This window comes from Apostichopus japonicus, chromosome 15 (genome assembly GCF_037975245.1).
Source record: "Apostichopus japonicus isolate 1M-3 chromosome 15, ASM3797524v1, whole genome shotgun sequence".
In the NCBI taxonomy this organism is placed as follows: domain Eukaryota; kingdom Metazoa; phylum Echinodermata; class Holothuroidea; order Aspidochirotida; family Stichopodidae; genus Apostichopus; species Apostichopus japonicus.
In genome coordinates, this window is record NC_092575.1 from 3590398 (window position 1) to 3613076 (window position 22679).

The 22679-nt window shown below is 36.6% G+C and overlaps 1 protein-coding gene across 2 annotated transcripts; it reads right to left on the bottom strand.

Annotated features, from left to right (window-relative positions):
- Positions 1-1270: 1270 nt before the first annotated feature.
- LOC139980498 (uncharacterized) lies at positions 1271-22341 on the bottom strand. 2 transcript variants are annotated; one of them, XM_071992151.1, is made up of 7 exons: positions 21804-22341; positions 9006-9207; positions 6606-6730; positions 4070-4153; positions 3439-3640; positions 2762-2871; positions 1271-1887 (listed from the first exon to the last, which is right to left on the bottom strand). In XM_071992151.1, exons 1-7 carry the CDS (start codon positions 21898-21900, stop codon positions 1625-1627), a joined length of 1083 nt encoding a protein of 360 aa, XP_071848252.1. In that variant the 5' UTR covers positions 21901-22341; the 3' UTR covers positions 1271-1624. The 2 variants fall into 2 exon arrangements, with proteins under 2 accessions (XP_071848252.1, XP_071848253.1); XM_071992152.1 differs by lacking the exon at positions 21804-22341 and adding an exon at positions 20846-21102.
- Positions 22342-22679: the final 338 nt, after the last annotated feature.

Sequence of the window (22679 nt, forward strand, 5' to 3'; positions counted from 1 at the left end):
GACTCCTAGAACACCCACCCACAGGTTAAGATAAGGTACTATAAACATAGCGCAAGGAAAAGTGAAATTAGGTATGAACCTTGGCAGTTTGCAAACGAAAAATACAAAAAATACCTTAAATTTGTGGCATACAAAATTTTCTTAAAAGAATTTAACGTTAAAAATAGCTCTGTTATAAAGAGAAGCCTTAATAAAGTGGTAACAAAATGTATGGATGTGCGCATGTACATTAGTTGTAAGGTTATAGTGGTAACCGCATACGGAGATGTGCGCATGTACATTAGTTGTAAGGTTATAGTGGTAACCGCATACAGAGATGTGCGCATGTAAATTAGTTGTAAGGTTATCAGTGGTAACCACATACAGAGATGTGCGCATGTAAATTAGTTGTAAGGTTATCAGTGGTAACCGTATACAGAGATGTGCGCATGTCCTATATTAGTTGTAAGGTTATCCGGCCAGTTGAGACAATTTCCCGATACTTTTGCATAGCACTGTATACCGTCATCCCACATCATGCTTTAATAACACTCATATGTGATAAAAATTTGATATTCATACTGCTCACACTGAAAACACGAGTGCTTTGAAGCGGGATATTAACAAACGCAAGGGTAACACACGCAAAATTGTGCTAACTATATGAGGGTCATGCAATCATTTGTAAATATTAGCCTACGGTTCATTTACAACACAACGCGAACAAAATGCAGCTTTCGGGCGCTATACGTACTTCCACAATTGAGTTACGTGCGTAATTGTATTTTAGCTCTTACTTCACGATCCGTAACACGTTAGGATATCTTCACTATATGAAAAGTACAACTATCTCCTTCACATATCATTGCACACATTTCATAGGCGAGCTAGACAATGACGTCATTGCACGATATATCATTATGTTATGAACATCCATCCGCATGGAGACCTGTTAATTATGAGCGCACGACACGCGAGCTGTTAGCTGATTGGCTGAGAATCCAATATAAAAAAAAGCAAATAATGAGAGAAATAATTTGATCGGAGATTCGCATGAATGAGCTGGTATGTATAAGAAAACTTAATATTCTCCGGAGATAGGCCATTGACCATTGACGTATTCTGACGCAAGTAAAAAATGATGGCGTTATAGCCATAAACAGGGAGACTATATATAGCCTATATACATATTGTATGTCTATATGTATACATATAGGCCTATATATATATATTACGATTTTCATTTATATATATATATATATGTATATATATATATATATATATAAATATATATATATATATATAAATATATATATATATATAAATATATATATATATATATGTATATATATATATATATATATATATATATATATATATATATATATATACACTTTTGGCACTGCAGATAAACAAAATGATCTTTATCAAGTACTTTGGTGACCAAATAAGTCTCTTTGTTACTTTTTACAGGTATGTACAAATGATAAAAAATAATAAATTATAGAATATAAAGAGCAAAATAAGAAAGAGCCCCTTTTCACGTTATCTTTATATATATTACGGTAGTTAGGATTATTACTATTATTATTGTTATCACTTTTAATGTTCTTACTTTACAAAAGTCACTAACTTTAAATAAACGTTAAAGAGAAAGTAGAAATCCTAGACATGACATCACAAGCCATGGTAACAATGTCGCACGCACAACACTAGATAAGTTCGTGGAATCACTCCCTGTGTGTGTCTCTGCGTTTGGTGCACCGACAGTGTTTTCGCTTTCGACGACAGCCGGGGTTACTTTAACGGTCACTCCCGGTTCAAGGGTCTTGTATCGAGGTTCACCTTCATCGTTTATGAATCGCCATATCACATGTTGACCATCTTCCAGTGGGACAAGATATAAAGCTATCAATAGAAAGCGAGTATAGAAGAGTTGTTGAGGAAAACAAAATTCCAGTTTAGGTGTCAAACAATTTACCGAGCAATTTGTTTCCATAACGAATAGATAATAAAATATAGTTTGGTGGGTGAGCTATTACGCTTCTTTTAATTCGTTAACGTGTATTCAATTAGATCCCAACCAGTGAAATCCAGGGCATTGCATTCTCTGTTTGTATTTATTTAGTTCTCTACATATGTGTTGCATGTTTGTATACCCGACAAGAGAGTAAGGGAGTGGGTGGTCAGGGCTAGTTCCCTGGGGTTCGGAGTCACTAAAGAGGGGTGGAGGGGGGGCAAGTGTTAATACGTGATAAAGCATTATATGTTATGAAATTTGTTATATTCAGATAACTATTTCATAGCCCCTTGACTATGCCATAAATCAATGAAGATCTGACTATTCGACGCTCCTTCCTCTTTCAGGAGACAACTGAACAACACATGTATACATGTGCTATCGACATTTTAATAAAGTGTCGGTTGCTCACGATACTGGACCACCTACCCCCACCCCCACCCCCCAACCCCACCCCCACTTCGGAGAAAACCAGAATCAGTCTCCCGAAATAACACATACTACATGATTAAAAGGTGCGTTTGTAACGCCATTCATGCTGCCACAGAAAATATAGAACACTGGAAACCGATTCCAGCATTTAGTTCATGATATTATACTCAAGTCTGCCTTATCGTGACTAACTGTTCTAGACAGGAGATCATTCACAGATGCTACTTGTTTCCTATTCTTCAAATGATTTTTTTTTCTGGTCACCTTCACCGTCGAGCCATGTCTGACTAAGCATATATAAGAGGGTTATAATAATGTGAAAAATCTTACTTTTATCGAGTTCTGCATTCGAATCTGCTATTTCAGCTTTCCAAAAGTAGACACCGTTGCTATGTAAATCGTTGATATCATAAATTTGGTAGTTGTCGTATTTTTGGTATCTGTGAAAAAAAAGTCAATAAAAACTATTGTGAGTTTTCTGTTTTTAATTAATAACGTCATTCTTTACCTTTTCAAAGACCAATCACAAAACATTATTTATTACCTCTGGCAACATAAGATTACATATATGCCATGAGTCCCTGTAGTCATGACAACGGTGTCACGCGCACTATGGCACTACTGGAAAATTTTTAACTTCGTTCTTAACTTCGGTTGAAATTTTGACGATGTTTGAATTAAAACCTGAGCATTCAGAGGAAACTATAATCTAACTATACTAATGATTAATTCTCCCAATCCAGTATACGCACTATTTGAGAAACCTGCAGCTCTTAGAGTTAGTATTTGTACTGGCCTGCTTCACTTTCAATAAATGCTTAACCAAGGTGCACTGCGGATCCCCCTAACATAATCAAATAAATCGTGCCCATCTGCTATACAAATAAGGGAAAGCGTGTAATAAGCCTATAAATTAACGAAGATCTATATATTGGCAATGTGTCACTATCGTCTGTCGGCACCCGATTGGTGAGTCATTCGTGACGTACAGATAAATGTATACTCACACGAACAAATGTTTGTACTGTCGTTTGGCTTCTAACATAAGATCGTTCAAATTAACCCGAGATTGATCTAAAACTAAGACCGGAATTTTGCAAAGAGGCCAGACGTCCGACCAAAACTGGACAGAAAGGTACAGCATGGTTTGTTGTATTGGTTGAGAGGATGGTCTGATGTAGTTAGAACGAGACCCACTGCCGCAACCACCTGTCAGAAACAACAACCAGGGAAAAATAATTACCATCAAAAAAGAATCCTTTGACGTTAAGAATGAATTATTTAAACAACATGTTTTTTAGTGTTGATAGTATTTAAGCAATCCAAATTCAAAATGAAAATAAAAAGTGTGAGATGCTCGTTATATTTCCATATGTACTTTATTCTGTTCAAGAAAACAATTTTGAAAATATTTTAAATAATTTTTCTCTTCTTTTTCTTGGCATATACCTTATCAAGGAGATAAAACGTCAGTCTTAAGTCATACTTCAAGGCAAATTCAGTCTTTTAAATGTCAGAATATTCTTTAATCTCCAAATCAAGGTTTACTTCGATGAAGCTACGATACATGTATAAAACTGTAATAAAATTGTAATTAAACTGTAGTTAGAAGGGACAATGAAAAGAACTCGTTTATACCTGTGTAGGTATCCATGTTGTTTGATGATCGAGTGTAAACCCAAGAATAAGATTTTCTGTCTTCCATGAACACTTCAGTGATCGCTATAAGAAGGAAGAGAAAGTAAGATTATTACTTTTCTTTAAAAAAAAAAACAAATAGGAAAGCAATGAATCATTCATTACTCCGCTAACGATGAGAGTCAGCGACATTTAGGCTGATTTTCTTATTTATGGTCAACATTTATAATAAAATCTGCGGAATAATTCTCGAAACAAAATAGTAATTGATCATAACTCAGACACCCCTACTTGACGTTTCTTTTTCTTTTATTCAAAAATGTGTGAATTAAAAATTATTATTTTGCAATGATTCCATTTGGGATGATTGGCTTCTACTCTTTATAACTATATGTGTGTATAGGTCTAGTATCTATAGCCTAACGTAGTAACATCTAAGTCTAACATATTAACATCTAAGACTCCAACAGTTTTTGAATTTTGAACACACCCCAAGCCATTAATCATTTCTGTTGCCAATTACTCGCTAATCTGAAACATTTTGCGGCGCTTGAGATATTCCAAATGGTTAATCTTCATAGAGTAATAGTCTATGCAGACAAAAAAGTCTATTGAAGAGACGAAATATTTCCAGTTTCAAAACCAAAGTTCCTGACCGCCTCAAAGAGATATTCGTAACCATATCATTTCATTTTTTTTTCTGGGGTTAATGATCTAAAATATATATGCCACCGTACTCAGATCTACACGTCACAGGTATCACGTCACGTCACAGGTATGGCATCATGCCATTGGCATGTCACATTACCGTACGTCACGAGTATATGTGTGGAAACGTAACGAACACGATATACAGAACAATATCGACTCATCGAGTGTTATTATTGGATGATAAGAAACATTTAATCCTTATTTTCAATTATTTAAGACATTAAAATGAAACTTGAAATGAGCTGTATGGGTTGACCAGAATTTACAAACATGCAGAGAGTCCAAGCAGATCGTGTGTTCTTTCTATTGACTTGAGTTTCGAGAAGAAGAAAAAACCCGATATTTTAACACAAGTGTTGGCTCAAGAGTCAAGACTAACTATATATCTTAGTTGATTATAGCGTTGATACACGATTCTGCCTAAGTTACTTAAAGGATAATTACTAAACAAATGTTGCTGAAAGTCTAAGATTTTGCGGATTTGATATTAAAGCAGCCATTCAGGATGGTTACTGCAGCCAGTTGGGACACTTTCCTTAGTGCTTACACCACGCTGTACTGTCCTCCCATATAATGCTTCAAAGCACTTGTATTGACGGTACAAACAGTTCCTAACCTTTATCTGATAGAAACATGATATTCATACTGGCTCAGACTGACACTACGGGTGCTCTGAGGCGGGACATGACAGTACAGTCAAGACACAAAAAATATGTCCCAACTGGGTGATAACTGCACAACAAATAATTCATATGCATATTTTATACAAAGGTATATGCTACTGTAGATCGTATTGTGGGCAGTGTCAAATGAGTGCTTTCTTTTTTCTTCTTCAAAATGATCAGTTTGTGTTTCTATCTTGCTGGTCGTTATAAGCGTCTACCATGATAACGAAGATAGGAACATGATTATTTAACCAAACAACCCTAAGTCTATCTCATTGGTACATGTTAAATCAACCAAACGAATGGCGGAAGTGTCTAGTGGTAATAATGATTTCAAAGATATAAGGTCGATGCATTTAAACACTGGTGTAAAACCTCATCAATGTTTATGCTACTTTCACCACAGGGAACCTCTTTATATCTGTTGTATATCTAGGCTACGTAACATCCAGTGGCTTACGGAGTCGCCAACTCATTGTGCATGGCGTACGTATGATATGACGTAACTTGCTATGTGCAGTGAAGAAAGGTTATATTAGGTTAATGATATACCGTACATTGGAACAGAGTATAGGCTAAATGGAGCAGTATGAAATACGAACACGTACTGTAGCCTATTGACCTGTGTTACCAAGGGTTGATAACTTTCGTTCATGAGCTCAAGTGCAGTGATTATTATCTGAGTAACACAGGGACCCCAACAATGGTTTGCGAATGGATCAGGGGTCATAACCAACGTTCAGTGGTGTAGAAAGGCCTATCTGTGTGGGCACCTTAACTGTGTGGAAGTCATTGCTATGAAAGTTATTCGGATCATGTCCCCACCCAGAGACAGGGCGACTGAATGAATGAATGAATGATCGATAGTGGATGGTTGGATGGATGGTTGGATGGATGAATGGATGGATAGTTGGATGGATAGTTGATGGATGGGTGGGTAGTGGAATGGATGGATGGATAGTTGGATGGATAATTGGATGGATGGTTGGGTAGTGGAATGGATGGATGGATAGTTGGATGGATAATTGGATGGATGGTGGTGGAATGGATGGATGTATCGGTGGATGGATAGATCAATAGGAGGGGAAAGTTACCCTTGAGTGTGCTCCAATAACTATAAGCTATAGTTTTCATGATGGTCAACGTAAAAGTAAACTCACATTTCGTTATTTGGTTTCCTGTGTTGACGTCAAACAATAGCCAATCTATTATACGTGTCCTCGCCCATTTGCCGTTAATGGATTGCATTACAAAACCTAATTGGTCGTCTGATCGAGCGGAAAAACTGCAAAGATTGATAAGGGGAAAAGAAAAATATATAATTAATGACAGGAAATACTAGCCGCATATATACGAAGAAATATATATATATATATATCCAGGGCCGGAAGTACGAATAATATAAACAACATCACAACAAAATTATCCAGGTGTGCCTAGAATTAGTGTTTATTCAGCTGCTTTGATAAGCAGTAACGAACAGGAATCGTTTTACGAAATTGAAGGAAAAAGTAGAACGCGGTATGATCGTGGCAAAATTGTGATGGATAGATAAACTCATACATTTGAAATCTAGGCAGCATTCAAATCATCAGCATATATATATATATATATATATATATACATATATAACCTACAAAATACATGCTAAATGGCTCAGAGTTGGTCACAGAGCAAGCATTTTACAAACACCACCCCTTGCTACATTTCGCCTCACCGAGACAACTATTCATTCTCTATTTTAATTAAAAATCATTGATCTTTGGGAAGGGACCGTCAAGGAAAACGCATCTTTCTTAGTTGTATTTTAGTATTTTTTAAGAATATGTTAGGCAAATTCTGACGACCTTTAATCGGCTTGCTCGGAATATCATTTTTTATCATTTTTTTTTACTTTTAGTCCATATCTACATGATATTTTATTTACAGGGTGGTTGTTATAGACGAGGGGCATAGTAAAAAACATTTCAACAAGCTTTTTCAAGGTTCACAAGACGAATAGAAGTTTAAAGGAAAATATGTCTACGGCGTCTTATAATGCCAACTACGCATGCGCAGAGTCATAGAGTAGTCAATTGTAACATGAAAGGAATATTTTGTGAGTTAAGAGTTTAATGCTCCTTTTTTAAAGGAAAAAATGGAGTAAATAATATGAGGACTTTTACTGAAAGATTAAGGTGTGAGGATTGAGATGGGTTGGGGGGGGGGGGACGAGATGAATTAAGTAGAAGTTTCAAGTTACCTTCCAGTACTATATCCCGCCGCTTTCCAATTGATCTCAATATAGTTTACACACACATCCAGACTATGTAAGACACCCAACCACGATCAGCTAGGTTAAATATATGTTATTATGTATATATATATTAGTAGCCTATGTGTAATAAATATATAAGAACCTAAGCTTGCTAATCGTGTATAGTTTCATATATAGCCTATATGAAAACTGACACGTACGTTATAATTACTGTAACGATAGTCAAAATCTTTGCGGTTACAATATATAATATGTCGATGACAGATCCCTCGTGTACAAACATATGTCTGGCTTTAATGAATGAAGTGTGTTAGGCTGGCTGGCTGTCTTGCTTATCTATAGAGACTGACCGAAGATGCAAGACGAATTGAATGGAAAAACACATGGGGGATGTAGAACGGAAAAATATGGATATCAAACATCCGGAGAAGAGATTTAACTCGACATATTCGATGACGGTAACAATATAGTCATAATTCCATTGGGTATTTGTAGATTATAATTAGTTTTCCTTTACCGTTCGTTGATGGGCTGTATCTATAAGTATACTATCTTCTAAGCGTTGGTTTTGCCTTTATTATTCATGATATGACCCATACCTGTGCCGACAGGAACGTAATTACCCTCACCGTATATTATTTCCAGTTTCTTAACTTGAGTTTGCCTATCGTCTGCGTCAACTATTCAATCAACAAGAACGGCCGGTTTTGAAAATGAGTTAAGCGATCCGAACCGCCTACTGAACCATGGATAATTGCGAAATTACAAGTGTTTTCGAAACCGCCTACCACGGACTACTGCATACGACAATAAGACCTGAGTTTGGGCCTATACATTTGATCGCCTATACATGTCAGATAGTGGAGTCGTCATACTTGCTTATATGCAAGCACGACGAGAGTGGGGTGGGGGAGGGGGTGGCAGTGATGAAGTTTTACGATCCTGAGTCCTTGATGGGACTGGGAAATATGAAGGGGATCCGGAGAAAATAGGGGATAAAGAAAAGTGTATTTTATTCTTTATAATACACGTAATTGCTGGACTGGTTCTCGATGCCTCTGTTTATATGATGATGCAATACTTATTACTTATCCTCAAATTCATTTTTTCATGGAACGCCAAGTAAAATTACTGCTACGCTCTGATACGGTCACTAATAGGCCTGGTTTGGACTTTAATGTGCTCGTGTGCATGAATAAAAAAAAACATTTATTTTCAGGGTATATGTAAGGTAACTGAGCCATTTTTCGCGTTCCAAGAAAACTTTTTTAGAAGTCCATGCAGGTATATACACGTGACTTACTTGAACCTTGTCCCGTGTTGGTATTGCGCTAATCGCATAACCTGGTACATATTGATGACCTGTGGCACCCTCACTGCTAATCTGCATATTGGATCAACATTTAAGTGGTAGCTATCCTCTATCGACAGATAAATGATGAAAGGTCTGTCATCGCTTCTTGGTAGTGAGTGTTGGTTGTCTTCGGGACAAGACAAATCCCTAGCTGTCGATGAAAGAGGAGAAACAAAATGTTGATATTATAAGCCTCCTTATAAAGTCGTCGAAGGTACTTCAACAATCGAATTATGATAGGATGGATGAGTTAGTTTGCGCGTACACTGCGTACACGTTGTTCTGTACACCTTTGCAGACTTTCTTTCCATTGGGTTAGTGCGGTGAGGTTTAGTCTTGTCGTTAGCACATCAGTCGGGTTACGCGGGCAAGTTTGCGATTGCATTGCAGCTTCAGCCGAATAACATAATAATATATGCAAGGTTAGCAGGGGAGCTGCGATACACATATATATACACAATTCGCGTGGCACACGCGATAGATCTTTAAGGGTGACTTTATAGGCAGAATTCAAGGCTTGATATGTAGTATAGCTCAAGAAAATACAAACAGTTGAGTACTATAGTGTTATATGTTTCTACATGTTCAACTTTAAAAAATATGCGAAACGTCTGATATGCTCCTTTAACGCTAAATTTGACGATGACGTCGACTCCTCACATGCAGGCCGAAATGTTAATGATAATCTACTGGTTTATCAATTCTGGTATGACTCAACCAAAGATGTTCTTTAAAATCCATATGAAAGCGAGAGCATCTCGGAAAACAATCAACACCACATATCCTTGCCAAATTTGAAATGTAATGTAGGCCTATAATTAGAAGCAAGTAATATTTTGCGGTCAAAATGGTCTTCGGTTTAACCTATCGATATTTGCGTTGGATCTGACCTAATAATCTGTGAGTTAGAATATAGGTACTCCAGCCGCTTTAATTGACGAGTCTCAGATATTTCATGGAGCATTCCTCGAAAATAATTTTAGTGGTAATGAAGTACTACATAGACTGATAGCAGTGCTTTTTTTTAAAGGTTAAAAACATATCCAAATTATTTCTGTGCCAGCAAGTCGTCTTCAAAAGCCCAGCTTATGCCTCAAGTAGCGGCTTTAAAATTTATTGCATATAGCACGTGACAGTTCGGAATGTCAGAAAGAATATATTACCTCTGACGTCGAAGACAACAATGTTTCCGAAATCTCAGACGTGCCTCTCAAGTCTCTCTTGTTATTATGTTGTCTATTTCCAATCTTTTTTTACGATACCCTTTTTTTACCTTTTTTTTATAATTACATCGTATAATCACAAACGCAGCTTAAGTGTTGGGTCTCGGCTTTTTACGACATCTCGTTGAAAATTTGAGCTAGTATATTGTTAACATGCAAACATGAATTTTATACTTCAATGTGTGTACAAGCGGTATATGCTTAACAACGGAAAACAGTTTACATGTGATTAAGTTGGTAATGCCTTTTCCTTGTTATTACAACTAATTGTTATGAAACCTTTAAACAGGAAATAAATTACAATTGTCACTTAACATTTCAAAACAAAAGAGTTTGTTATTTTCTTTTGTTTGAGAATCAATGATGAGTATATCGCTAAATAACAAGTCCATCCAGAAGGAAATGGATAAATCAGCCTTGCGAGTTGATTGTTTTATCATGCGATCAACGCGATGGTTTCATGCAACGTGTATGGCAAGCCATATAGGACAAACACCGCATAAAATATCCTCGTATTGATACGGATATACGCGTATTAATTCGAATATATACGCGTATTAAATCAGACAATAACAATGTCTTATAGCTTTCACAAACGAGTTTCGAGAGTAATAACATTGTAGCCTCACCAGTGCCATTAAGGAGAGATTGCACAGTTAGTCTCTATTGACGTAAACCCAGGCCAAACGTACTTGATCTGACAACAGCATGATTTAATACGTGTATATATTCGAATTAAATGAATTAATACGTGTATATCGTCGAATTAATACGTGTACTGTATATTATTCGAATAAATCCTCATATGTTTTCGAATTAACACGTGTTTATATTCGAATTAAAACGCGGATATATTTCAGCCTTATGATTGGCTTATAATCTATACGTGTATATATTAGAATTAATGGCTTGCCATAGACGTGTATGGCAAGCCATGTGGGACAAACACTGCATAATATATCAGCGTATTAATCGTAATTTATACGCGTATTAATTGGAATATATACACGTATATATTATTAGCCAATCATATGGCCCAAATATATCCGCGTATAAATTCGAATATATACACGTATTAATTCGAATATATACACGTATTAATTCGAATATATATACACGTATTAAATAGAATATATATGGGGATTAAATCCAATATATGCACGGATTAATTAGAATATACACTAAAACACATTTCCGCTCTTGCTGTGTACTAATACCACCGATAAATGTTTTGGCGGGCTCGCGAGATCGCTTCATAAAGCGAAACTTTATACATGTACAAGTACAACACATATATATTCGAATTAATACGCGTATATATTATGCGGTGTTTGTCCCACATGGCTTGCCATAAACGTGTAGGCCTAATTGGCACAGTATGACATAGATTCAATACTTCCATGATACACTATAGATAGACCCATGGACAAATTCCCACTAAATGTATGGACAACTTTAATTGACGATGTATGTTTTAGAAGGAGAAACAACACAAGCCATCATTATATGCGTACGTGATAAGAACCTTATCCAAATATCTCAGGACAATCCCTTTCCGTTTGAAAGATATCACGGTTTGGGAATGTCTTCATACTGAAGAATGAAGACTTGGGCAAGTCTAGAAATGATGACGTCATAGAGCTGGTAGTGTTTAATTTGTTTGGGTTTCATATATTCTTCTGTTTTTCTATTATGTTTCTTTCATGTAAAAAAAAATCAAACATTTAGTTCACTACAACGTACAAAGTGACTTATTATAGAAAGTAATGTACAGGTCATGAAAGACATAAGTGGAGCTTAAATTGACACGCATTCAGTCTGGGAATATTTCGAAATTCGAAAGAACAACCTATAAAATGTTAAATATTGCCCTTCAAGCCACCGTAATATCCATTTACAGACGTCACAGACCCAACCATCATTTTTGATCTGTATGGGACAGAGATAAGTTTCATAAACAACCCCATCAAACAGGATAAGGATAAATCATATTCCATTTGGGGAGATATCACACATTTTATGTCACATCACACACAAGGGATGACGACTTGGTCAAGTCTAAATATGGTATGTCATGGAGTCACATGAATGAGCTTCGGTTTTGTAGTATTTTTCTTTCTTTCTTTATTTATTATATTATCTTCTGTCATTGAGATGGGTTTTGCAAACTCGCAGAGAGTGAATTTAATATAATCAAGCTTAACAAGACTTTATGATGGCATTTATAAAACCACTGTTAAATCGAAACGTGAAAAGACAGGAAAATAAAGAAAATGTCAATGGTTCCAGATCCGCGTGGCACAAATGACACGATCATAGATTAATAAAAATGAGTGCTCTCAGAGACGAATTTTAAACTTAAATTATCTTCCAATGGAGCAATAGTTTTCTTAGCTGTTGGGTTGGTGGGGGCGGTGTCGGGTGGGGGCGGGAAGTTGTTCTTCACAACGACCTCTCTCATAATATAGGCTAAATATGATCTTTGGGTTTGTGTCCTCTTTAAAGTAAAACAATTGAAAACAAAAAATCCGATTTAACTCCTTTATAAGGTATCAGCCAATCAAAATCTACCGAATCCGACGCCATAATTTTACTGCAAATAGAGTACACATAAGTGGTCACGTTCTCCATCTCTCATTCTTCAAAGATAATATTAATTATATTAGATATGCGGTTTTGTTTAATTGTCAATTAAACACTTGTAAGGAAGATACAGCTAATCAGGATAGATGACCCAAACAAAATGACCACGATTGACCATCAAGTCAACACCTTCCTTCTTCGTTCAAAGTATTATAGGTGAATTTGAGGTCATCAAGAAAAAACCTCTTGAAAAGTAATCAGAAAACCGGATTGTCGGTTGATAAAATCATAAATAGCAATAGGTCTGAACGTGCACTGAAAAATACCATTTTAACTTATATACCATCCCCACAGGAAGGTATGTGTTTCGTGCTCATATTCATTGTAAGTTTTCACATGAACTGTTTACACTGCTTATAACCGACACCGTCCGACACGTTGACCTTTTTATTTTTCTGTTTGTTTATTTCTTCTTCTGTTCTCGATTGGGGTGGGGGAAGGGGGGTTAGTCGGGGTCTCCAAAATTAGCATTTTGTATTAGGTCATAACAGATGATACCCCTAATTAAGAGTCCCATATGTTCCTATATGCACGATCGATATAATTTAAGTTTATTTTTTTTCAGGAGCTTCTAGTTCTAAGGGACTTCTCCTTATTAACCCCTATCGGGGGCTTCGCCATTAGACCCACTAGGTGCCCTTAAATCGGGCCCCTTGACCCACCTTTTTCCCAGACTCAACCTCAAATCGGAGTGTCGTTGTCCCTGGTGTCTGTTAGTCGCAAAGGTCAAATGTCTTCCGAGAAAACCTTTAATTATCACGCGAACATTTGAACGATATATTCCCTGAATTAACCGCATTGTTTAAGACTATATGCATCCGGATTCCGGAATGAAGCTGCTTTTATCCCTTTTCCAAGTACGTACATTAGTGATAAAGTATAATACATCCGTAAATACTTTACTGTGATTCCATGAATCTACTGAACCACCAAACTTATTGATATATTTATTTATAACTTTTATATAATTTTCTAAGATAGGCTGATATGTTATAAGTATTGCTTGAAACATATATGTTAGACCCGGTTAAACTAATGGTCACTGAATTGCTCAAACTTAGCATTTTTACAAAAACAGTTTCCCTCGTTGGGCATTTGGGCGTCTGGGAATAATTCCAGGGGATATTTCATTACCCCCTTCCCTCCCCCTACAAACGAGTTTTCAATCCCACATACAAAAAAATGAATAAAAGTTGTAAGCACAACCGTGTGTAGACCTTAGTACTATACTAGACCTAATAGCATCGATATGCGTCGGAATGCACAATATTTATATATAATATATTATTTATATATAATGCACATACTTATATATATTTATATTTGTTTTTTATTTTCTTTACTGTGGTTTATTACCCTGTCTTATATCAGGTTTTACTTTTACTGCTGTTGTTATTACTTTTAGGTCTTCTTACGTTTCGTATTTTTATACTCTAGGTTTTGGTTCTTTTGTACAGTGCTCTTGAGCATGTTTTACTTTTATTGCTGTTGTTATTACTTTTAGGTTTTCTTTTGTTTGGTATTTTTATATTCCAGGTATTGGTTCTTTTGTACAGTGCTCTTGAGCATGTTTTATTTCATGATAACAGCACTTTAATATATGGTATTTATTATTTATTTTATTATATATACTATCTATGTTTAATTTATTTTTTGGGCGGACCCCAGATCGGCACACCCCTTACATGGGAGTCGGCTTAAACAAGCTCGGGGCCACCCACTCCGATCCCCCACCCCTCCACCCCGCCCTTCTTCCTTTATTTTTGAAATCCCAGACCCGCCCAATTTAATGATTAACTCTTACGCGTTTGTGTCATGCCATAATGGTTGGGCCAATACAGGCAGCTAACATTGAACAGTCCACAATTTTCAAAACAATGTTATCACCATTATGAAGGTTACGTTTATCATATACGTATCATATACGTCTTACCAGGGCTCTTGTGCTTTTATACACGGATAGCATAGCCTAATAGCCTATACTATATATACTGTATATGTACTACACAGTGAACACTCATTATTGTTGAACATAGATGAGGAGAGCTGACATATACTGACTCACTTCTCGTTTTTCTGGGAAAATCACTGCCTCATCTAGCAACAATACCCTCCACTCATCGCTTATCTTTGGATTAATTCCTTGGAGCAGATAAATTGTGGTAGATTTTGGTCAATACGTATACAAGCAAATAAGCTCTTGGGAATTACAATGTAACAATGAGCTCAGTGTTTGCTGCGGCTGTTTTAGCGCTGGCTTCTCTTTCTGTTATTTGTTTTTTTGTTCGAATCGTTCAGAATATGATTGGACGTTTTTATTTGTATCTCAATATGTTTTAAGACAGTTATGCAAATAATCTTGAACACGGAAACAAGACAATATGCCCGAAAACACAATACCACCTTTGGTTAAGTTAGAGCATGGAGGTAAAAACAGACTCCATGGTTAGAGTGCCCAGTCGAGCTTTGTACTTTTAATCAAAGTTGCGATGATCAGGGAAAGGGGGTTGGGGGGGGGGGTGGCTGTTTTGACTCCTTGATTGTTTGCGGTACAGTTGGGGCACACCTGTCCATCAGTATGTTTTATCTGATATTGATTGGACAATTAGTGGACATCGGCTACCGTTTGAAAACTGAAAGGGTCTGTATATCTTATTGAAACAGGGAGCTGAGAGATCTCTGCCCACCCCAACCTCCCCCTCCCCCCAAGGTAGACGTGAAATTGCGTGCTCTGCGGCATATGGACTAACAAAGATCTCTTATTTGATTGACATGCACGGTTGTGATAAAAAATAAACATTTAAACCCTTTTTCACTCTCACGAGCCTATACAATTTCCATACGACAGAAGTTTCCACAAAATTTCTGATGAAGTTGCAATTTTTAAGTATCTGACCTGGCCTTATTAAGATCAATTTCAATATTGAAAAATGGTTTACATTTTAGTTATTATTATGCTATGAGAGACGCGATCATGCTTATGGAGAAGAAAAAAATCCAATGTCATTATAGACCACGTGACTAGTTTTTCGACGCTTCATCAGTAGAGCCTATCTATATAGCCAATACATAATATTACATTTCTATCTCTGTTTTAAGAAGAAAAAAATTGTCTGTCTGTCTAACCCTGGCCTTCTTGAAGCCAAGCTCATTGGTAGAAAATTAAAACTGGCAGATGAAAATATCGAGGGGCAAAAGTAGAGCAATCTAAACGAAGTATTTCCCCTCAATAATGATCATGTGAAGGTCAAAACCCCTATAAGGTTGCATGAACCCTATAAACAACTCTCACCGTGTGTATCAAGCGAGATTTTAAAATACGAGAGAGAGGGGGGGGGGGATGATTTCACGGTATGGTTTTTCATTCTTTTTTTATATCTGATTTTTATCTTTCCTGTATTTTGCTGAATCTGATGAAAGCGATTTTCACACCGATAACATTGGGAACCATCGTGCAGATTTTTTATTCCGGTATAAAATAATGTACATTTCCTCTACGATGGGTCGTTTTACGAGGAATATAGGATCCAAAAGTTGAAAGAGTGAGGTACTTCAAATATTATGTTAACTATTCTATAATCATGGACGCCAAAAATTACAGATATATTCATCGATCAGTATAATGTTCATACAACCAAACTTCACACACGGTGGTGGGGAGGGTGGGGGGGAGAGGTGGGGTAGTAGGGATCATGTTATTGCACGCCTTATTATGGAACTTGTTCGTTGGAATTCCATCATCTACACCTCAGTTACTATACCTCTACGGAGCCCCCTGTGACATTCCAATCCAAATCCTGTCCCAGGGTCTCCCATGCACCTACTTTCATGTAACTTCCTAAAACATCGTCCTGCAACACAACTTTACATACAAGGCAACATCCTAATCTCTGTAGGGACAACCGACTCCGGGCTGTTCAACTAGGGTCCCCTTCAATACATCCCTCCCACCGTGACAACCCCCCCCCCACCGCCCGATGGCTTGTATAAAATGTATTCATGGAAACATACTGAAGCACCCTTCATCGTTCTCAGATTATCGAGAGAGAGATAAGCTTCTTGTACACAAAGCGGCTGTGTTACCAGTTTATAGAGCGTACCGCAGAATAACATCGAGTTGCGTTTCACTCTTTGAATGGATGCGGCTCGAGACCATATTACATGATTCACTCTGATTCATACGAAAAATAGATGTGTAAGCAAAACTATGACAAACCTAAGCATGTAACAGGATTTACGTATGGAAGCAACGTATATAAGCCATATGATGATACAACGCAAAGGAATAGTCATCACAATAGTCGGGTGGGTGTGTTCTTACACTTGAAAAACGTAACACGTCACATAGTATAATTGAGTTTTAAAACTGTAACGGAAGGCATTGAGCGTCTTTTCAAAAGGTCAGGTTAATCGCCCCTTTGGGAGAGAATTTGAATAACGGGCGCCGGGGTTTAAGCTGTTAATCTTCAACTGGTCTATATTAATATTTACATGGATCTGCGATACTTCCATGCAGCAGGTCACTTAAACAGACACCGTTAGCTTGAAAGATACCAGGATAGATAACAACCAATGTAATTACACACAGAGGTGTACGCACTATATGGGCTATGTAGCCTATACATACACATATATATATATAAAATATATATATATATATATTTCTATTAATAGATATATATATATATATATATATGAATGAAAACGACATATAGGCAAATGAATATATATATATATATATATATATATTAATATATATATAGGATATATATTATATATATAATATATATATTATATATTATATATATATATTATATATAAATATATATATAGGCTACATAGCCTTTATATAAATATCGGCGGTATAACATGTATGGGCAGTATGTATGGCTTGTAGACTTAATTCATCAATAGTCACTCATTTTTGGAGTGCACAACACTTCAGATGCGATGGCAAATGAAGCGGAAATAATAGTTTAAGAAAGTAAAACCGGTAAAATCAACATTGCACTGAGCAAATGATTCGATATTTCCTCAGTTCGTAGAACGTAACATGATTCAATGATATCTGCAACATTGCATACAAGTTTCAGTATCACTTCCTTGAGAGGATATTACAAATTTTGTCATCAATTCTGTAGGTTTCTTTTCCTTTTTTCGTTTCTCGAAAACTAATATTCAGACATAAAAATTGCTTGTTGATGTATAAATCTCACTTTCAGCTAGAGTATATATGATCTTATTTTAAGCCTTGCTCAGTTGCTCATGTTGCATATATTTATATATATACAATGCTTAAGAAATACCTTGGCAACAGGTTGGTGCTACACAAGAAGGCGAGATATGGGTAAAAGGAGTGGTAGTGATTGGGTACCCCGAACCACGTAGGCTCATAGAGAAATGTAATTAATGTTAATTTCAACGATTTGCATCGAATATGTTTGAAATATTTAGTATTGTTGGTTGGGGTCCCCCCCCCCCCACCCACTCTCTCTCTCACTTCAAACATCATTAACGCGAAATCCTTGCAGTATTTACACCGTATAAGCAAGAAAGTTGCGACAGACTTTAACCAGGGAGTTATTATGGAACAACTCCCTGCCTTAACCAACATGAACTGACCACAAAATAGTATTCAAGCAAGCGTGTAAAACCAATATCGATTTTCAATTTTACCTTGATGAATTATATATATACGGCCATGAGCGGACAGTTATATGCAGCTAAATTATTCACTGGCATTGACACCTCTAATATGACACCTTGCCCGTGTCGATACCGCAGAAATGAATGATAAAAATAGATTGCATATTGCATACTTTGTAGTTGACATATGAAAGCAGATGTAATGTGTTTTTTTTGCATAGTTTGCTTACATTTTACCTATAGCTCGCTTTCGTGTTTTTTTTACCTCTTTTGTTTTCGTTCTACCTTTCAAAGAATCGTGTCAAAAAACACTCTGATTGCTTCAAGGAAGAAAGGGACAGACCAAAAATATCTTTTTAAATCGCCACTCACGTAATCGTAATGATATTGCCACAAAAAAACATGACTTTTTATTCTGACAATATGCTTTAAGAATTTTTGTTGTTGAGTATTTCAAGTAAGCTATAACTATGATCTACAACAAAAAGGTTCGCGTTGAAAAATTCCAGACTTCGGTTGCACCCGATCAAACCTTTATATACTGTCAATCCATAAAGAATTGTAAATCAACAACAACAGAAAAAGGTGTTGACTGTTGACACATGACATCGTCACCCTCTCAACAATAGGTTTCTGTTTAAATGGAATGCCTTTGTTTGATTGTGGGTTCGGACATTTCAAATTTGTTATTCACGATCGCATCATTGGTGATGTATAGGTTGATGTAAAGCAGGCCTCCTGGCATATGCAATATCTGAATGCAGTCATATATAACTGATATAATATGCCAGTTATTATAATAATCTATAGATGATGTTACATCTGCCGAAATCAGTCATGCGTTTATTTCTACCGGCGGTTAACAATAGAATACTTTGTGTATATTACATACGGCAGTTATCATACATACAGCTGTACCGGTAGCCGTTGTGTTAGCGCGCGGTCCCTTTTAGAAGTGCCACAAATGATTGATCCCCCTCCGTTGCCTTCCCCAGTTATCACGCGATCATTTTAAAATATTTTAACCTTTCATATAGTGCGTCCTTATATAGGCCGCCAGTCAATGGACCCAGAGATATATGCATTATGTTAATAAAGCATCAAATCAGTTGTTAAATAGATCGTACACACTGTACGTAATACAGATGTTAAAAGTAAGCCCCCCCCTCTCCCCTCCCCTCCCCTTAATTATTCGGATGACATCCATTCCTTCCTATATTCCATCTTATAAGGGTGGTATCGCCGATAACCGGTTAAAAGAGTACGGTAGGCCTACATAAATCAACGAGCCCATCCACTCCCCCATCCGAATTCCTTCTCCCCCCCCCCTCTCTCTCAATTTTACTGCCTGCAACCGTTCAGACATAACCGTTAATGGGTTATGGATGATATAGAAACGGCTACATGACACCCCATTAGCCCCTTCAGTTGATCATATTATTTTCATATATACACACACACACGGCATTATATTGAGACACAGACGTACCTACACCAAGTTCCCACATTGATAAATACATGTCATATGATGTATGTGTTATACATGTGTTATTTGATATAGTTAAATACAACGTTGAGTTTATACATATATAAATATATAGGCCTATTATGAATTTGAATAATCAGGTCATAATAATACGTGCAATGTCATATATGCCCACAGTGTGCCAGGTCTTAAATTCCAAATACACTCGGGCCTGGTTGCTTGCAAAAGGTTTCAGAATTGTCACTGTTAACGTTGGTTGCTATGCGCTTCGACATCTCTATGAATAAACACCCAGTACATATTGCAGTTATGTGCCGGTATATGGCACAACACAGTTGATATTTTTGCATAATACATATATATTGACGATGAAATTTTACGTTAATTACTGAAAAAAAATCGATATGCCATGCAAAGAAAACTAGCGGGAAAACTCGAGGGAAATATACACATTTGGAAATACAACGAGGAATACTATAATAAAGCTTACTACTATATGTGTATGTAAGTTGTCATTCATTCATAATAAGCACAGAGATTAATTTCGGCAAAGTTATGAAAAATCTCGCTTCGCGGTTTAATTCATCAATACATGTGTATAGGATATAGGCTATCCTAAGCTATTCGTCTGTTATAGGGATTCGTATAATGGAAGCCAAACGTAAAAATTCTTTGTTCTGTATTATTGAAACAATGTTTAAAAAATCTGACATAGGCTAATTACCTTTGCATGTGAACTTAAAACCATAACAATAGTTGCTACATACAATTTACAAATAATTCCAACTTACCTACGTAACACCGTACAAATATAATCTGTGAAAACACTCCATACATAAAACACAATTCTCGAAGCTGTCGCATAATAATTATCACGAAGCGGGGAATTTAAATGCAAAACAGATGAGTTGATTATACAACTAAACGAATAAGAACACTAACTACAACGGAAAGACTATGTCCTACAAATATTTTGTTTTCAAACGGAGTACTTCCGCCGCCAGCTCGCACCTGTAAAATGGTTGTATCGAGTGAGAACAGAAAGTGAGAGTGTGGTAGAATATGCATGGTCTTTTTGCTTGGGTACTATATTTACTATGAAGGGGGCGCCATAACTGTATAAGCTTAGACAGGCTACAGATGCAATCGACGAGTTGCGATAACACGTGATATATCATTTGAACAGCTGCCTAAGTGTTCCCTCTGTACATATTTTGCTATAGACATTTTGTATAAATATTACACTGTTTACTTCCCTGTGGCGGTAATCGTTGCTTGATAGCAAGCAAATAGGTGAAAGGATAAATAAACAAATAATGGATTAAACTCTGAATAAACAAATGAAGTGAGGACTTAATCCCTTTTGACTTTCCCTTTCTTGTCAGCTGTTAGTCTAAACAAATCAACATCAACATCATATATCTATTGTCGCCGTTGGGGGGAGGGGGGTGGAGAGGAGAGGGTAGGTGAGAGAACAGGGAGTGAAAGAGGAAGGTGCCTACAACTTGTAATGTGGTTATGATAAAAAATAATTATTTCAGAGTAGTGACTTTCACTCGAGTGCGGGTGGTGCCGTCATTGGTGATAATTTCAATTTTCAAAGCCAACCTGGTAAAAAAACATATGGTCCATCACAACTTCCCCCCCCCCCAATCCTCCCATCTCCAATAAATGTAGGGCAGTAGGGGTCCCTCCTCAGACCCACATCATGATGACAGACATATCATCTATTATACAAAATAAACTCACCATCCACATGAGGTGTAACGTCGCTACCCTTACAGAACTCGACCGCAGAAAGTAAAAGTAAACACGATAGTGCTAAGTCCAGGTAATCCACCCTCATCTTCGGACTGTTCCTCACTTTGCTGGTGGAATTTAAGTTTTTTCCAAAACTTTTATCGCTGTAATACTTTGGTATAGCCTACGTGTAGTCCGAACTCAATCATGTCCCTTGTTTATATAGCATACAGTGCGCTTATCCACACTCAGTCCTCTCCTGTACGATTTAAATATACCACTAACGTTGCAGTGATGCAGCCTCCTCAAGTCAGTTTATCAAGTTTAAATTATTCATACTTGAATAAACCTTCTTGTATCTGAACGTATATCAATAAATACACCTATGTCTATACTTACACCAGCTCCACACACAACTAAAGTGATAGCACGTGCCTGTAATCTCCAGAACAAAGCATTTCATTCGTATCTCCAGTGGCAGTGTTCCAAATTTTCTTCACACATTTACCACACACATGCACTACCATCGAAAACACCCATATCCTTTGTAAAAGTCGAATTATACGGCAATGGGGAGAAAAATGGTCCCTATAGTATATTGCTGGAAGCTGTAACCTCTTGGCTCCTATTCACATATGAACAAACTCATATAAACTAAAACGGAAACTCATTGGGGTGGTATATATCAAGAGAGAACGACTAGCATTGTTTGAAACTCTTTAGTGCTATCGTCAACACTCGAAGGGTGGTAAATCACAAGGGATTGATTCGTCGCGATGGATGGATATATATATATATGTAAATATAAATATATATATATATATATATATATATATATGTATATATATATATATATATATATATATATATATATATATATATATA

Excerpts from the sequence above, each read along its gene's own strand:
- LOC139980498 (XM_071992151.1), bottom strand. The coding sequence starts at position 21,900 with ATGAGGGTGGATTACCTGGACTTAGCACTATCGTGTTTACTTTTACTT. Across the intron at positions 3,641-4,069 it reads CAACATGGATACCTACACAG|GTGGTTGCGGCAGTGGGTCT; the intron begins GTATAAACGAGT and ends TGTTTCTGACAG. Across the intron at positions 2,872-3,438 it reads CAGTACAAACATTTGTTCGT|ATACCAAAAATACGACAACT; the intron begins GTGAGTATACAT and ends TTTTTTTCACAG.